Raw genomic sequence first — 18,877 nt, 5'->3', positions numbered from 1 at the left:
CCTTCTTCAACAATTCGTGACGCAACTGGCTGTCGATCTCTCCCAGGAGTAAGTTCCAAATCGCCAGTTAATTCGAACTACTGTATCACGTTTTTCAACTCTAGTGCGGAAAGAGGACTGAGGACCTCTCCATATTCCTTTCAAAAATGTTCAAATGAGTGTGAAATCTTATGGGACTTAACTGCTAAGGTCATCAGTCCCTAAGCTTACACACTACTTAACCTAAATTATCCTAAGGACCAACACACACACCCATGCCCGAGGGAGGACTCTAACCTCCGCCGGGGTCAGCCGCACAGTCCGAGCGCCATAGACCGCTCGGCTAATCCCGCGCGGCCATATTCCTTTATTGCGTCAACACTCGCGATGAGCAACAGCGCTATTGCTGTTGTTTTGACAGAGCAGCTTTACGAGCAAAGCCTTGCTCACCTTGTAGAGATCCATTTTGACTGTCTGCACCTGTAATGCACACTGATGTTTGTGTTCGCCGTAACAATACCGGCACCTAACGACAAGTCGTCACACTAACACTACTATCAGCGTAAATCTTGTTGCGCACCGTCTGGATACCGTTTCTATAAAGTTGGGTAGCCATACGGTAAGTAGAATGAAGGCTTTCACGACCGGGTGACATGGCTGTTGATATACTTTTCGGGATGTGAGGTCGTGGTCCAAGAACTTTTCTGCTCCTTACGTTTCGTCCAGAACTGCGCTGGACTTCCTCAGAGGCGCTGCTCCGCTGAGTCTTACCGAGTCGGTAAGACTCAGCGGAGCAGCGCCTCTGAGGAAGTCCAGCGCAGTTCTGGACGAAACGTAAGTAGCAGAAAAGTTCTTGGACCACGACCTCACATCCCGAAAAGTATATCAACATACGGTAAGTAGTTTTTCGTCTGTACTGGCTCAAGTAGCGAAAGTTTAATTACAACCCCGCTGTGTAATTACGGAAATAATCTCAAGATAATTATACTAGTTGTCTATTTCTCTACCTTTGGATCAGACTGCCAAGTACGAAAAAAAAAAAAAAACAAGCAACAGATGCTGGGAATCTAGGAAGCTCATATCTTGCACCGCTGCTCTTACACGTTCATAAGGGCTATTTCGAGTTAGTGCAATCCCTAGCATCAAATCTCCGAATTCGTCCAGTGGCTACTGTCATTTATGTAAGGAGTGCAAATGCTGAGACAGTACTCTGGAACTGATCATACTATCGTCGTGAACACGATGTCCTTGAAAGGTGCACCGCATTTTCCCAGAAGCCTTCCAACAAATCTAAGTCTACTGATTTTACTTTTCGTCCCGTTTCGTATCGTTTCTTAGTATTATCGCTAAATATTTAGACGATGTGACGAGTGTACCAGAAGTTAACAGCTACTCTTGTAGCCTGATGATGCTAGTGGGTTGTTTCTCTATATTTACACCAAGTGGGAATATCGTATAAATATTATGGTATTTCCTTACGCTCGTTCAACAACGCTACATCTCCGTATACCAGTGGTTCTCAACACTGAGGGGTAAAATGAAAGCCGGCCGGTGTGGCCGTGCGGTTCTAGGCGCTGCAGTCTGGAACCGCGTGACCGCTACGGTCGCAGGTTCGAATCCTGCCTCGGGCATGGATGTGTGTGATGTCCTTACGTTAGTTAGGTTTAATTAGTTCTAAGTTCTAGGCGACTGATGACCTCAGAAGTTAAGTCGCATAGTGCTCAGAGCCATTTGAACCATTTTTTGGTAAAATGAAATTTTCTGAGGTGTAAAAATGAAACGCTTTGATTCTGTTCCAGTATCGAAACTAAATTGTTTTCTAAAGATCATTACTATTTTCATAATTTTGTAAGACTAGTACTAATTACATAAGTTACCAATAATTACTTTTTCTCAGTTAGTAGCATTAATGCGACGGAGGTTACAGATTCCTCACATAGTCCATCCACTTCATACATATGTTGTGCTTTGACCTGTACATTTCTGATGATAAAAGTGAGACATATAAGTAACAAATGCTAAATACCTCAAGAAAATGTCTTCTCCAAGTTCTAGATGGTATCAGAAGTACCCCAGAAATTGCTTCATTACTAGCTTCGAAACAGACAAATGAATTAACTACAGATAAATGAATTAGACACAAAGCATTATCAGCCTCAAGTCGTTCAACTGTGCCAGTTCGGAAGTAAGGGGTCCAGCAATCAAGTGATTCACAAGCAGCAAGTATAGTGCACACATCTGAATTTGTTTGATTTTAAATGGGGCTGCAGTCTGCAGGTCAAGCAAGTGCTGCAATGGAGAGGAGTAATGCAGGGGAAGTATGTTTCGTAGCAAGTGTCTATCCTCAGTATGGATAGTTAACTTTCTTATTTGGAAAGGAATTGTAGGTAGCACTTGCGAAGCACTGCAAATTACTTCATCACTCATTCTAAAACACACACAAAAACAAACACACACACACACACACTAAATATCGTCCATCTTTTACATCTTTCATCATTTTAAAAATAAAAGTGTTCCAAGTAAAGCTTTTCATTCTACAGTTTAGTTAGGTGTTAAAGCTGGTGGTAATGCGGAAGAAGGGCGGGGGCACTAGCTAATGTCTGGTTGCACTCAGGGGTAATAGTCTATGAAAGGTTTGGAACCACTGCCGTAAACGATAGCATCGTCAGCAGACTATCTAGTAGAGCTACTGAGACTAGCTTATAAATCTTTGATGTACATTGAGGATATCAGAGGTCCTACTACGCTTCATAGGGACTCACTTGAGATTATTTTCAATGCCGCCACACGTCCGGAGCAAATTACATGCTATTCCAAGGCGATGCGCGCGTAGAGGCAGTGAAGTATGCCTCTAAGTATGACCGTGCGGCGGCCTTTGGGAGTGTGCTCCGTAAAAGGGGCTGCCGGATGCGGGACGAACATTGGGGAGGATCGTCAACTGCGCCCGTGGAAGGACGATCGTCCGACGGCCTATAAGAGGCTGATCTCTTTGATCTTGGGATTTATCTTTATATGGTCGGTATATATCATAAGTGACAGGATAATTGAGGAGGGGACATGCAAAGACAAACACATCCAGTAAATGCAGTATCTCACTATCAACATGAAACTTGTTTCAGCTTAAAATAATCTACTGCAACGCAGACACCTTAACGTTAGCGCCAAACTGCAGTTCGTGTTTGTAAACTGAATCTGCAAAGGAATTATTCCTTTAAAAAGTATATTTAAATACTGACATGTTCTCATTTGCATGAATCATTTGGACATGTTCAGCTCTGAATGATTTTCAGAAGAAATATCTCTTTTTTGGTTCAAATGGCTCTGAGCATTATGGGACATAACATCTCAGGTCATCAGTCCCCTAGAACTTAGAACTACTTTAACCTAACTAACCTATGGACATCACCCACATCCATGCCCCAGGCAGGATTCGAACCTGCGACCGTAGCGGTCACGCGGTTCCAGACTGAATCGCCTAGAAACGCTCGGCCACTCCGGCCGGCATTATTGTATAATGCTTGCTATATCATATTACATATTTGTAACAATTTAGTACTGTATGCGATATCCTGGAAAAAATTATAAACTGACTACTGTAACATTTAAACTCCTTTTCAATGTTTTACCAAAAGCTCCGATTTTATTGTTACTTCACAACTAAACGATATAACAATGGCATTACTTATTATGAGAAACGTTCTTTGATGTGTCTGTTACACTTCTTCATCCATTTAAATTCAGCACTATCGAAGTGACGAAATAATAATTATTAATGTGATTGTTATGTAACATTTTTTGTGTGTTGTTCCTGATCAGATGTAAGAGAGGGCCTTAAGACTCTAATCTGGTAAAGCTAAATAAGCAATGAATAAGTAGTATTAGTACTATGAGGGCGCCCATATGATAGTTTACGTAATGGGAGGAGGGGCGTTAGATATAGACGATCCTTAATATTTTAGAAGACAAATGGCGACTCGTAAATAGCCATAAAATAGTTCTAAAAACACCTGACTACACAATATTTTTCCCTTCCCTGAGAGCTGAGAGAGGTTAGGGTGGAGTGGGGAGGGTAGCTTTCCTTTGCCCCCGGTATGAGCACCCCTGCTACTATGCAGTATGATTACGAGGAAGCAGAGAAACACTAACTGATGCTAACAGCTGCCTTGCGCGGGAATGTCTGGCTGTGACGAACGGAAATCACGTGACTTCAACCAGCGCCTCGCATTGGTCGTAATGAACTAGTTCTTCTTCGCGCGAAATCTGAACATTGGCAAGTTCGTGTACACCCTGAACAACGTATGTTCCAAGGCTTGTATATTGGGACATGTTCGAATCTGCTTAAATTGCGTGATTTATTTAGATTCCACTTATCCTTTTTGTGTACCGTTTCGGTTTCTCTCTCTCTCTGTCTCTCTCTCCCTCCTTTTTTTTTTTTTTTTTTTTTTTTTAATTGTGAACATTTTCGCATTTGCGAGTCACTTTCTCAGTTGCGAACTCTGCTGGTTAATTGGAAGATTCTCCTATGAAAGGCGCTTCAGCGCGGAATCGCACTGCTGCTACGGTCGCAGATTCGAATCCTGCCTCGGGCATGGATGTGTTCATGTCCTTAGGTCAGTTAGGTTTAAGTAATTCTAAGTCTAGGGGACTGATGACCTCACACGTTAAGTCCCATAGTGCTTAGAGCCATTTGAACCTATGACAGATTTAAGATTATCGGATATTGTGTCTGTCTGAAGCCGAACTTCAGCTCCATCCGGGGCTTGGGCAGTGGTGACGTTTTTGGATAATATCACTGTGGTGGTTATGTAGAGAATATTTGTACAATTATTCCATGTTAGTACGGCTGATTCATCTGATTATCATTGCAATACTTCTGACCTTTAACTGTGGCAAGGCTTTACTTGTGTATACGGAGATACTGTAACTGATGCTTAAAACTGTAGGTGGACGAGCCTTACCTGAGTAACTGAGTGACAGTTTCATTAGTTACACTTGTGTTTCAATTAATCTTGGTCGTTGTAAAGTCCGTGTTCCAGTCTCAGTGATTTGCCAAATTAATAAACAATTATTCTGTTTCATTAATCACTGATTATCTGATTACTATTAAGATTAAATATGTGTTACTTAAATTGCTATGGATATGTACAGGAGGTGCACCTTATATATATATATATTTTTTTATTATGAATTTGGCCAGCTATGGACCGCATACAACTTAAGACTTATGGTGTTTCTTTTTCTTCCGTTCTTCCCAGTACTTCTTCATTTTCTCGCCAACTGCTTGTCTCTGCTCATCTGTCCACACTCTCTTGGGTCGAGGTTTTGGCGCATCTTCTTCATAGTTTGCGTTTTCTATAAGTAGCCTAAAGTTATTCCTGTCACGTATTATTTCTTGTGTAACACCTATTTTGTTGGCGTCTTTCTTTACTGCTTCTATCCATCCTACAGTGTTTTTCAGCTTACTAACGTAATTACAAATTTTCTTTGTAATCCGTGTTTCTTCCATTCTTTTTAAATGTCCATAAAATTTTAGCCGTCTCTTCCTCATTGTATCTGTGATCTTTTCTGTATTTTTGTATAGGTCTTCATTTCTCCTTTTAATCCACCTGTTTTCCTTGTTTTTCTCAGGACCTAGAATTTTTCTTAATATTTTTCTCTCTCTTTTTTCTAGTTCTCTTAATTCGCCTTTCTTATTCAATGTTAGGCACTCTGATCCATATGTTGCTTGTGTCCTAATAACTGAATTATAATGTTTAATCTTTGGTTGTATGGATATTGATTTCTTATTGTAGTAGTTTCGTGTTAATTTATATGCAAATTCCAACTTTTTTATTCTTTCTTTATTTGTTGTGTTATCTAGTCCATTGGCTTGGATCCACTCCCCCAGGTATTTGAATCTATCAACTCTTTTAATTTTTCCATACTTTGTTTTGATAAACTTTTCTGTATTATGTTTGTGTTCTATATACTCGGTTTTTTCGTAGGATATTTTTAGCCCAGTCTTTTCAGCAATCTCGTGTAACATATCAAGCATAACTGTTGCGTCTGTTCGGTTTTCAGTTATCAATGCCATATCATCCGCAAAGGCTAAACATTTTACTTCAAATTTGTTCTTTCCTTGACCCATGCTTATACCCTTTGTGCCTCTGTTTTTAATGTGTTTTCCCATGTTTTTACTACTTTATCTAAAACCAAGTTAAAGAGAATTGGGGACAGTCTTATTTATTAATATTTAAATGATTTTTGAGGAATTAATCTTTCCACTCAACTAATGAAATGCTACAATCAGAACCATATACAAGCAGTTTTTGTTACTGCCTTGAATTTCTTATCACTGGTGTCTTTTCTAAATGCATGATACTTTTGTCAAATACATTGTGTTGAACAATTTTCACTCGCGACTCAACACAGCCCTACCCCTTCTTTTACCACTACACTTAGGTTTCTGCCGGACAGTCGCTTTCCAATATTACACATTGGTTTATTTTCTTAAAAATATTGACAGAGCCAATCACATATCTGTGAATACGTAGCTGCGGTAATGGACTCTCGAGTCCGGTATGACCAGTGAGTGAGTGAGTGAGTGAATCACATATCTGTGAAGATATTATGTACGATCGTATTCTGCTTATCATTCGAAAGCTTTTTCGGAAATCTAGGAAGACAGACTCTCTACCTGTTCACTTGCGGCTAATGTGTGACAGATTTTTAAATGAACAATGCAAGTTACGTTCCACGCGACTGGTTTCTCCTGAATCTGAGCCGATTATGTGAGACAAGTTTCTTTTTCTCCAGGGACGTCATAATGTTTGAGCTTAAAGTATGCTCTAGGATTCTGTAACCGACGTCGGCCTGTTGGTCACTAATACTGCGTATCCGGTCTTCTAGCCTCTTTGCTAACAACACTGACCTGATCTTCCTTCCAAACATGCGGGACTTGTTGCTGCGCGAGAGCTTCCAACCTAGAGAGGAGTCTTGTTCTTATACATGATAACAAGAATAAGCGTACCATAGTAGCCGCTAGAATACGAAGTGAACGCTGCGGCTGTCGGTGACATGCGGGAAACTCACCTTGGGCCTCTTCCACACGAACTGGAAGGGCGGCGTCTGGTGGTAGAAGACGGAGGACTGCGTCGCCGGGAAGTCCGGGTCCTCCCACAGTTCGCCGCGCTTCAGGCACGACCGCTTGATGCGCTCGTAGTCCGTCATGGCCCTGAAACAGCAGGTGGCGACACCTGTCATGTGGAGCTCCAGAGGTCAGACTCTCTATGACATACAGTTTACTGCCGCAGTGCAAGAGCACTAATGACATAACTGCGCAATCACATGTGCAGTTTAAAGTTCGTTTATTCTATTACTAGCTGAGTACCCGAACTTGTCCAAGCATGTATTTATTCCAGTCTTCTACTAGCCCCAATCCTCCCTCTCTCCCACCTATCTCTATCCATCTCCTTCTCCTCCCCCCCCCCTTGTCCATCTCCTCTTCCACAACTATCTGTCCATCTCCTGCCCTCACCCCTCCCGCTCCACCAACTTCTCTCTCCATGTTATGACCGCTACTCCAATAGCAACTTGCTGGTTCTTACCCTCATAATGTTTCTTTCCAGATAGGAAGTACTGAGTTGGTGGATAAGTTCATAACGTTTTCTCATAAGTTTAATAAACAAAACAGATGCACAGAACAGAGACTTTAGTCATCAGTATATATTCTCCTACACTATTTACAACAATCTGTAGAAATCACGTTGTTCTGAGGCGAAGAACGCGTCCACCCATGTTCGGAGCGCATTTTCAACCGGGAAGGAAGTTGCTTGGAGGTTGCTGCGTAGAGAGATGTAAAAGTGAAACATCTGAGGGCGCAAGATCAGGTGAATAAGGCGGGTACCAAATGACTTCCTAACCCAACTCATGTGTAGCGTTTTGTGTTAATCTAGCAGAATGTGGGTGGGCATCTTCGCGGAGTAGCATTTCTTCTCGCGGTCTTCCTGGTCGTTCTTGGATTGCATCAGCAAGACGTCTCAGTATTTGACAATAAATGTCAGCAGTGATGGTTACACTCGGGGAAGTAATTCGTAGTACACCACACCTTCGGTGCTCCATCTGTTTCTTAACATTTCCTGGACGTGCGCAGGTTTTTATACGTTCAAAATGGCTCTGAGCACTATGGGACTCAACTTAGAACTAGTTAAACCTAACTAACCTAAGGACATCACAAACATCCATGCCCGAGGCAGGATTCGAACCTGCGACCGTAGCGGTCTTGCGGTTCCAGACTGCAGCGCCTTTAACCGCACGGCCACTTCGGCCGGCCTTTTATACGTGGAGTTGCTGCTTTGCTTGGGCTCAACCATTCTTTTCTTTTCCTTATGTGTGCAGAAAAACACCATTTATCGTCACCAATGACGATACTGGACAGGAAATCTTGCGTAATAGTATTCGTCGACAAGGCTGTGTGGATCGAGTTACGGCTGTATCAATTGGCTAGAAACACTGTGCGTAGTCTTTTAATCTCAGGTGTGATGTTTTGAGCATTACTTGGGCGCTGCGCACGGATTGCCAAAGAACGGATGACCGAGTTCTTCTGCGCAGGATGGTGGTAGGATTGGGTGTGCAGATACCTGTCTGTATGTGTAGGGTCGCGATATACTCTGTGACCCAGTGTGCCGTCCGTTGTCCTGTATACTTCGACGTCTAGAAAAGGAATTGCACCATTCTTCTCTACTTCGAGCGTGAACTGTATCTTCCCGTGCATGTTGTTCAAATATTCGTGAAACTTGTGTAGCTCCGTTTCACAATGAGACCATATATCGAACGTGTCGTCCACCTATCTGAACCAGCAACTTGGGCGCAAATGAGCTGAACTAAGGGCCGTCGCTTCAAAGACTTCGATGAATATGCCGGCTGCCAGCGGAGATAGGGGAGACCCCATTGCTACCCCGTCTGTCTGCTCGTAGTATTTTCCTTGCCATTTGAAGTACGTTGAAGTCAGGCACAACTCAACCAGGTCATATATGTCTGGCGGGACATGCTCTTGAAGGATCCGGATAGTTTTATCTACTGGCACGTCCATAAGAGACTTCACGTCAAAGCTGACTATGATGTCCATAGATAAAATTGTTTCCCCCGTTAGGCGTTCTATAAAGTGCGTCGAGTTCTTCACACAAGAGTCCGTCTTGCCAACTAGACGTCTTAATTTGCAGGCTAGATACTTTGCCAGATTGTAAGTAGGCGAATTGATCTCAAAGGATAATTGTCCTTTTGTATCTTTGGAACAGCGTAAATTCTAGGAGCGATTGGTACTCTGGGAGTAAGACCCTTGGCCGTGTCAGCGTCAATTCTCAAGTGCTTAGTCGAGACCTGCGTCTTTAGAATTATTTTCGCCGTAGGGCCCGCCATTAGTTCTTTGTAGATGGGATCGTTTAATAATTCTTTCATCTTGTCTATGTACTGCACGGTGCCTAAGATGACAGTAGCATTGCCTTTGTCTGTTGTTAATATCACAATTTCGTCGTTGTTCTTCAGTCTCTTGATAGCTTCCCTTTTCTCTCGGCTAGGGTTGTGTTTCTGTGGCTTGGCATGTAGTAGATACTCGAACGGTTTCCTGCCTAATTTTCTCATCTTCTATCGCAGATGTGTGCCGGAGCGCTGTTTCCACGGATTCGATAATTTCTTCCGTAGGAATCCGCTCGGGTGTGACCGCAAACCGTAATTCATGGTACAACGCGGCTAAAAGAAGGAATCGTCTGATAGAACATATCCATAGGCATCAAGGAATCGCCACTTCAGTAGTGGTCGGAAATGAGAGGGTTTGACCGCTACGGTCGCAGGTTCGAATCCTGCCTCGGGCATGGATGTGTGTGATGTCCTTAGGTTAGTTAGGTTCAAGTAGTTCTAAGTTCTAGGGGACTGATGACGTCAGAAGTTAAGTCCCATTGTGCTCAAAGCCATTTGAACCATTTTGAGTGCGTTTGGGGGGGGGGGGGGAGCAAGCAGGTTCAAATGGATGTAGGTCGCAGTGGCTATACCAAAAAGAAGGATGTACTAGCGAGGAGAGCTGCTTCAAACCAGTCTTCGGACTGAAATCAACAACAACAATAACTTATACGCACGGTGTAAACTATAACACACTCCTTAATCGCCGATCGTCCAGTACCACAGGATGCAATTTCTCGATAAAAATGGATTAAAAACAGTCTTGACAGCAATAAAATATTTATTTACTATGATATAAGTAATACTTACAGTCCTGATCTTCTCTTCAATATTGCTCTGTTGTCATTTGTTAGTAGCATGTTTGCTTCTAAAGGTCCTGTGTCGTATATTAATGTTCATGACATCCTCTACACACTATTTAAGTAATGGCAAATGTAACGTTGTGGTTTAAACCATTTTAACCAATGTCCGTGAAGAAGGTTCGTGACTGAAACCGGTCGATATTTAGGTTTAAAATACAAGCAGCTGATGGTCAAACATGCATTTTATACATTACTTGACGGCTGTTGATAGTCTCCCTCTAAAAATGTTTAAAAGTGCAACACTTGGTCACGAAGAATGTTTAAATAAACACCCTGATTCATACGTGGTACGAAAAAACCCCCAAAACACCATAGGACCACTTGCGGCGTGAACTACATGCTCCACACACTACCGGTTAAAAGTCTCATTGGGCTGCCTGTGCACACTATGACGAGGCAAAATCGCGACTCATCGGTCCGCACAACTTCTCGAGTCAGCTGCTGTCTGGTTTCTGTGTTGTTTGTTCCAATGAAGACGTGCTTCCTTGGGTAGCGCTGCGAGCAACGGCCTTTTGCAGATTGGCTCTCTCCAGTTGACCGTTGTATGAATTTCCTTTCAGTGTTCGCTCGGACTCTGGTTGAGATGGGCCTGCAACAGCTGACGGTAGCGACTCCTGTTGGGTTAAAGACAATTGTCTTTGACTCACCTCTGATCCCTGTCAGTTAGGATCCCCTTTTTTTCATTACGTTTACGCTGCGTTGCAGGTTTGCGAGTGGTACTCCATTTCTTGTAGTTACGTTACACAGTCTCCTTAACACACTAACAAAGCGGATAGTTCATTGACAGTGTAGTCGTGAGCACGCCCAAACACGATAGTTCATTTCTGCCGTTGTATCACTCCATGACAGCCAGTCTTTCAGCGCTGATTTTACGCAACTGACTGGCACATACATAGAATTTCATTGACATGACTGCCGTTAGTAGTGGATGGTCGCAAGACCGCATGCTACATTCTACGCCATTTGTAGCGTTCCAAGCCGCCCATTGTGCTCCTTCAAGGAGTGATTAATATTTTATCCGGTGAGCTGGCATTGTTATCCACCAGGTGCCTGCTGTTCATGGCGTCCTGCACTCCATGACCCTATGCCCTCCTCGTATTTTCTTCACGATCATCTTACAGAAGGCGATGAATTCAATATTTCTACAGGCCACCTTTCCTCCTCCGTATTAGGAAGGTCATACCATAGAAATGTATTACACTCTGTATTTTCTATGTGTACAGTCATCATTCTGCCCACAAAATTTTATTCGGTGTAAGTCAAGACAGAGATAACTCACAAGCGGCGTCAGTTATCCAAACAACATCTGGTGGCAATAAAGAACATAAAAATGTAATTTTTGTGTAGAATTTTTTCCAGTATGTGGCCAATAAAAGCACTTAAATTTCACAACTTTTTGCTATTTTCGACCATTCACTTGCAGACATGATAAAATTACAGGGAATTCATGCTTATCAACCAACACATAATACATTAGTGAAAGGTACGGTGACTTACGATAGTCACCGAAGCAGAACACTAACACGTCATTTACTTGTGGAATTCATGCATTGATAGTAGTGGTCAAAATTGTACTGTACAAGACCCATTTGTGGGTTCATTATATAATCTTTTTTCATATTAATAACGTCTCAAGATTAGTTATCAACGCGATAACGTGCAGAGACACCGCTGTCGCCATTAACTTGGCGGATATGTGGATCTGAAGGAAACGAAGGATGGTTGACGTCACTAACAACACGAGAAATCTGCAAATCAGAACTCGCCATCCATGGGAATAGGAGGTTCTGGAGCGTGAATGTTGTTGTTATTAAGGCCTTCAAATATTTAAAAATTTGAAAATATCAGATGGTTCAAATGGCTCTGAGCACTATGGGACTTAACATCTGAGGTCACCAGTCCCCTAGAACTTAGAACTAAGTAAACCTAACTAACCCAAGGACATCACACACATCCATGCCCGAGGCAGGATTCGAACCTGCGACCGTAGCGGTCGTGCGGTTCCAGACTGAAGCGCCTAGAACCGCTCGGCCACACCGGCCGGCGCTGAAAATATCAGATCACAGACGGAAAATAGGAGTTTTGATCAGTGACATAAATTGATGGAAAGCTCATTGTCTGAAAGGAAGTGACATGTTACGTTCATTGGTTTAGCCACCTCAGAATCAAACTGTCACCTTCCAGCTAGCCTAGGTCTCGGACTACACTACAGATCAGTCTGTCACCGCAACCTCATAAATATATGGGTCTAGAATACAAGGCAATCCAAAACATCGTTTCCCTCAATGAATCCACATCTCCACTAGTAAATAATACGATCTAAGGTACCACATAAAAAAATAAACGACGTGTTGTTTATAAACGTACGACAGACATCTAAAACTAAAACATACAAAAGAACGACCCATAATCCATTTACATAACGCCTGACGTCACACTTCAAAGGATTTACAGACAACTTTCGTTATTCACTAGATCCATCGTGCCCGGAAACAGGCAACAGATATTTAAAGTACATCACAAACATGTCATTTTAAAGTGCTTGTATCCCTCATTAATAAGTTAAAATTCATACGTATTACACACATACAATGATTTAAAAGCTATGAAACAAATCTGACTATTAATGATCTTTTCGAGCTACTTCATTTTCGCGACGCTAATTCCAATTCTTCGAAGCTTCCAGCTATCTTTACTTCTTTTCTCCGTACATAGTCCTCATGTATTGGTCCAGTTATCTGTGCTGCGTCATTTCGTTGCTTAATGGACACCACTATTTCGGCAGAGGTGTGCCTTTCAACATTTATATTGATAAAATTAAATTTCCCTCGAGACATTTGAGTCTCATCTTTTTCTACGATGGCACATATTTTAATTCATTTCTTCAGTTTCCATAATTTACATTGATGTTCTTCATTTAACTGTTTCCTCGTCAATCCTTTAAGCATGGCGCGTGTCTTGGGATTTTGCAGTGCCTGCAAAACAGGTGGAAACTAGGACGCTGCCCCGCATCACAAGGCTTTAACAGTTGCCAGTTGGCCAAAGGGTAATCGCCTACCTAATCCACATTTCTGCTTTCTCTTTTGTACTCATTACTGGTTTTAGGTAATCAATCGTAATATCCTTACTCCAATCTGACTTATTTTAGTTACATGACCTGCTACGCCTGTTTGTTTCATACTTGTGTGAAATCTGTGACAAAGTGTAAAATTTTTAAAAGAATGATTTTGTAGAGGACAGAAAATTTTCGCTAAATTTATTAATATCACAAAATGGCTCTGAGCACTATGGGACTGAACATCTGAGGTCATCAGTCCCCTAGAACTTAGAACTACTTAAACCTAACTAACCTAAGGACATCATACACATCCATGCCCAAGGCAGTATTCGAACCTGCGACCGTAGTGGTCGCGCGGTTCCAGACTGAAGCGCCTAGAACCGCTCGGCCACACCGGCCGGCTATCTAACCTAAGGACGTCACACACATCCATGCCCGAGGCAGTATTCGAACCTGCGACCGTAGTGGTCGCGCGGTTCCAGACTGAAGCGCCCAGAGCCGCTCGGCCACATCGGCCGGCTATTAATATCACAGATTTAATTTGAAATGAAACGTGGAGTTAGGATGTTACCAATATCAAATACTGATACACAGTAAATTAGCTAGCAAACGTTCTATAGCAAAGAAATGCGAGATTTCGACCACTAAGATCAGTGACAATGCGTGACTTCTGGACGTGCTAAATACTTTAAGACGTTTCTGCGTTACTGCCCAACTTCCACTTTTGTGCTATCTGCTCCATTTCTTGATGATTTTATCAATATTTTACCTTAAATAGCCCTTCTAGACATTTGCAGACGTTTTCGTGATTCGGAAAATGTTGTTCGTTAATGAGGACATGGACGATCAAGGCTAACTGCTCAACAACACTGATATGTGATCTTAAGAACACGGCGGAATCCAACCACGTGCATTAGTAATAGAAACTTATAGCTCTGAAAAAGAGTGTGTTTTCTATATCGCTAGAAGTTATGAAACTATGAATTTATTTTCCCAGAAAAATAACTACCATAAACATTTTATGTTAATCTGACTTCTTATTTCTAACACTGTGTCTGTGTCATCTAAGCCAGACTGATCTATCATAGCAGTATACAACAACCTACCTTTCACTGTTTTCAAAATGTGTAAGTATTTCGTTATAAATCATTTGGATTTGCAGCTCCTTGTGTTTACCGTGTTTGCAGTTAAAATCGTTGGATGTAAGTCCCGCCAGTTATGCAAAACCACCGTTTTTCCAAGCACCTCTGTGCTATCATCAGTGGGTTTCTGTTTTATTTAATCTTTAATGTGAACATTTTAACTAAATGATTACAAAATTACCGGAATATTTAGTTCAAACAACAATCTGTTTCTTTTAGTTAATACCTTTACACTCGGTTTGCTTGGTTTTTCAGGACCACTTGTGTATTATTTATTACAAGTAACTTGTCATCTACAACTAAACGATGTCATGGGAAATTTTGTTAGGAGTTAACCTGTCATTTCATGCTTTAAACGTAATTTAGTTTGTCGCGATATTTCGCGACGTTTTTGTGTGGCAAGCCCTTTTTTTCTGAGCATGATGAGAAAAAAGGGCTCGGCACACAAAAACTTAAGTAAAAACGAATGTAGGCGCAAAGAATCGCGACAAACTAAATTACGTTCAAAGCATAAAATGATAGGTTCTCTCGCAACAAAATTTCTCATCAACATCGTTTGGTTGCAGATGACAAGCTACCTGTAATAAATAATACACAAGTGAGCCTGAAAAACCATGCAAACCGAGTGTAAAGGTACTAACTAAAAGAAACAGATTGTTGTTTGAACTAAATATTCTTTTAATTTTGTAATCATTTAGTAAAAATATTCACATTACAGATTAAATAAAACAGAAACCCACTGATGATGCACAGAGGTGCTGACAAATGTTTGGGAACTCGGCAAAAACGGTGTTAGTGGAATTTACATTTAACAAATTTGTTATAAACTACTGTGGGAATACTTGTGATCTTATCAAGTTGGACTAACTAGAGATGTTGAACGAATAAACGGTAGGGCAGCACTATAATAAGTTTGTGTTTCTGCAGAAAGCTTTCACACAAATGGTAATAAATCTAAAAACAAATTTTCTAAAACTGGTTATCTGTTTCAATCTACCGCCCTCAAATGAGGATCCACTACGGATCTCGAAAATGAAATTAGATCAATTACAACGTGAAAATTCAAGGCGCAATTTAACTGACAATTCGAACAGCGTAAATCAGAAGTTATTCTTCCCGTTCTCAATTCTTCCTATCCTCGATCTACCACGAAGAGACGACCATTCACAACACGTTATTGGAAACCATCTTTTACAGTGTTTTGTATATTATAAACGCCAAGGTGCGATGACAGAGACACTCTTCCCTCACACAGTGCATTGCCTCCTCACTGACTGCTTACCATGCCACGTGCATGCTACCGGCGCTTAATATTCGTTTCATGCAGGTTGTGGCCTGCGTCACTTCCGGGCGGACGTCAACATATCTTTCAGCAACAGGAATTGTGGTATCACTACAAGGAAGGCGTACTCCCAAATGGCCTAGTGCTTTAGAGGCCACAAAATCAATACATTATATCTGGTATCTAGTACAAATTTTTGTTGCTATCTGTGAATCAAATGCTTTTTAGAATTTTCTGCAACAGACAATTTGCATCCCTTTTTGCAGGTGTGCACCTTCTGCTGCCTTAAAGTAGGCTAGACAGACTGACGTCTCAGTATCTCCAAATATACCACAAACTGTAATTTTTAGGGTACCGTACTTCAGTCGGTAAAAACGGAACCCTCATAGCGTCACATTGTTGTCCGTCTGTCTGTCTGTCCGACAGTTCAGGAATCGAGTTGAAATTTATACCACATAGTAATATCTACGGTCTCTTGTCGCTGTAAAAAAGTGAAGCTTACGTGTCACTACAATCAAAAGATACGGCTATTTTTATCACATATTTTGACACTCGCAAACTCATTCATCAAAACCTACATGGTACTTCACGTCGACCTAGAGTCATGAAATTTACCAAGGAGCAAGGTTTCACACTATAACCAAAGGAAAAAAATCCTAAATTTATTAATTTGTAATTACATCACATAAAAAAATATTTCTTTTGTCATTTGCTATCTGACATCAGACTAGAAATTAATACATTTTCGAAAGTCTTTGAATCCCTGTATCCGGGATCTTACCAGTATCAGTGTCGATAATAGATAAAAATCATAGAGATCCTCGATTTCCGAAATGGATTATCTGTCTACAAACACAATTAAGTTTGTACGGAATCCTCAGTGTGTGAGTCCGACTCGCACCTGGCCAATTTTCTTTGTCAAGGCCTCACAACGGTTCCAGCGCTGGTCGTAAATCAGTAGAAGGCCGGCCAAGGCTAACCACTTCAAATCAAGAGTTAGTAACACGTCGAAATCCGACAACGTCTGTAACAAAATAATGTGCAGAGTTATCAGTTGCCTCAGCACAGGACAAGCAGAATTAGTAGGCACCGCAAAAAATCTCATTGGTGCCAAGAAATTCGATTATTAGGAACTAAATTCATAGACATAAAACCTGCCAGGTTAGCCGAGAGCGCTAACGCGCTGCTTCCTCGGGTAGGCACGCCGGCCCCGGATCGAATCCGCCCGGCAGATTCTGACGAGGGCCGGTATGCCGGCCAGCCTGGATTTGGTTTTCAGGCGGTTTTCCACATCCCACTAGGTGAATACCAGGCTGGTCCCCAAGTCCCGCCTCAGTTACACGCCTCGTGGACATTTGAAACACTTTCGCACTATTTCATGATTTACACTAGATGCAAACAGCTGGAGTACACTCATTCCGTTCTGGGGGGTATGGGGTGACGGCAGCAAGGGCATCCGGCCACCCCTTAAAATTTACCATGCCAAATCCGTACTTAACCCTGCCGACCCTGCGCACGATGCGGAACAAAGGCAGTAGCAAAAGAAGAAGAAATTCATAGACATAAAAGACGCATCGGTACTGTGCAATAAAGTATGGGCTTATCGGATTGTATGTAAATTGAAGGTTGTAATGGTTCTTTATTTAAATGACCATTACGGCACTCCAATCCCAGTTCTCGATACCAGTAATATCGTACTACTTTTCTGCAAAGTAACAGACATATTTTTGTGACAATATTCACATTTGGTTTTATTAATGTATAGGTACTCCTATGTAAAGATATATTACAGTGATATGGTTCTTGTGTGTATTCATTTCTGTGAGACTGTCATAATCTTTGACTTACTTGTAACCGTTTTGGCGCGAATGCGCACAGAGCAGTCTTTGTTTCACTTTGCAGAAGTTAAGTTGTTATTTCGCTTTGTAAAAGAACAGTCAACTCTTGTGTTTGGTCAAAGTGGAAATTAAATATATGAAGATTGATACAAAACTGTTTTCTTGATGATGTGACAATTAAGAAGAAGTACATGTGAATTTACAAGAAGTTTAATAAAAATGTGGATCGTGAACACCAAGTCAAAAATTATTTGTACCATAGCATTGTTCTGATCTGGGATTGTTTGGTTATTAAAGATTTCCTGAAAAATGCATTCGTTAGGTCTTCAAATATTGCTAAAATACAGATCTTGACCTTCTAGCAGTCAAAGTGGAATCACCCTAGAATCAACAAGATGAGCCATAACAACTTCGACGAAATCTACGTGGGAATCCATTCAAGATAAGTGCCAAAATAAATGACTTTTTTACAGTGACTTCATTATTTCCATTCTGACGATACAATCAATACAGTCAATAACTTTGTGGTTGCCCGATAAAGCGAACATATGCTGCGTGCTCAACATTATTAATCTGATTTCAAAAAAATGGTTCAAATGGCTCTGAACACTATGGGACTTAACATCTCAGGTCATCAGTCCCCTAGAACTTCGAACTACTTAAACCTAACTAACCTAAGGACATCACACACATCCATGCCCGAGGCAGGATTCGAACCTGCGACCGTAGCAGTCCCGCGGTTCCGTACTGCAGCGCCTAGAACCGCAAGACCACCGCGGCCGGCAATCTGATTTCTAACCTACTTTGCAAGTGGTGGTATTGTTAGGAGGTGGATTGGGCAGAAAAGGAAAGGAAAGGGAGTGGTGATGTCAGCTGCATCGGGACATTACATGGAATCAGCGGCGACGAGTGAAAACGCGTACCGGACCAGGAGCTCCTGCTTACTAGGCAGGTGGGTTAATGACTGCGCCACCGGGAGACTGTGTTTATCGCAACGGCGTGTACTGTCGCGGTACGCCTCACGGGCGACCCACATTCCCACCAAACGCCTCCTATCCACAGTCCCTGTCCATTTCCTTCACGCTCGCTACTCAGAGATTCCCGCAGGAGGTAGGATGCACTTGTGCACACTGTAGTGATCCAGCTTACACGCAGCTAACAAAATTAAGACTTCACCTGCTATATTATCAAGTTCAGTTATGAATCAAGCCGTATGTAGTGATCGTCACTCAGTCCTGCCACTAAATTTTCGACAAACTGCCATAAAACACTGAGTCAAA

At 41.8% G+C, this 18,877-nt stretch overlaps 1 protein-coding gene across 1 annotated transcript in view; it reads right to left on the bottom strand.

The window, feature by feature from the left end:
* The window catches only part of LOC126259735 (calpain-C), a 491,160-nt gene that overhangs the window by 450,181 nt on the left and 22,102 nt on the right, over positions 1-18,877 (bottom strand). The window contains exon 2 of the mRNA XM_049956718.1: positions 7,054-7,195. Coding sequence (XP_049812675.1) covers positions 7,054-7,191 — 138 coding nt within the window. The 5' untranslated portion in view covers positions 7,192-7,195. The remainder of the gene's footprint in view (positions 1-7,053; positions 7,196-18,877) is intronic.

The sequence above is a fragment of the Schistocerca nitens genome, chromosome 5 (genome assembly GCF_023898315.1).
Source record: "Schistocerca nitens isolate TAMUIC-IGC-003100 chromosome 5, iqSchNite1.1, whole genome shotgun sequence".
NCBI classification, from domain to species: domain Eukaryota; kingdom Metazoa; phylum Arthropoda; class Insecta; order Orthoptera; family Acrididae; genus Schistocerca; species Schistocerca nitens.
Note: the sequence above shows the minus strand (reverse complement) of the source record. Positions and strands in the feature narration are given on the sequence as shown.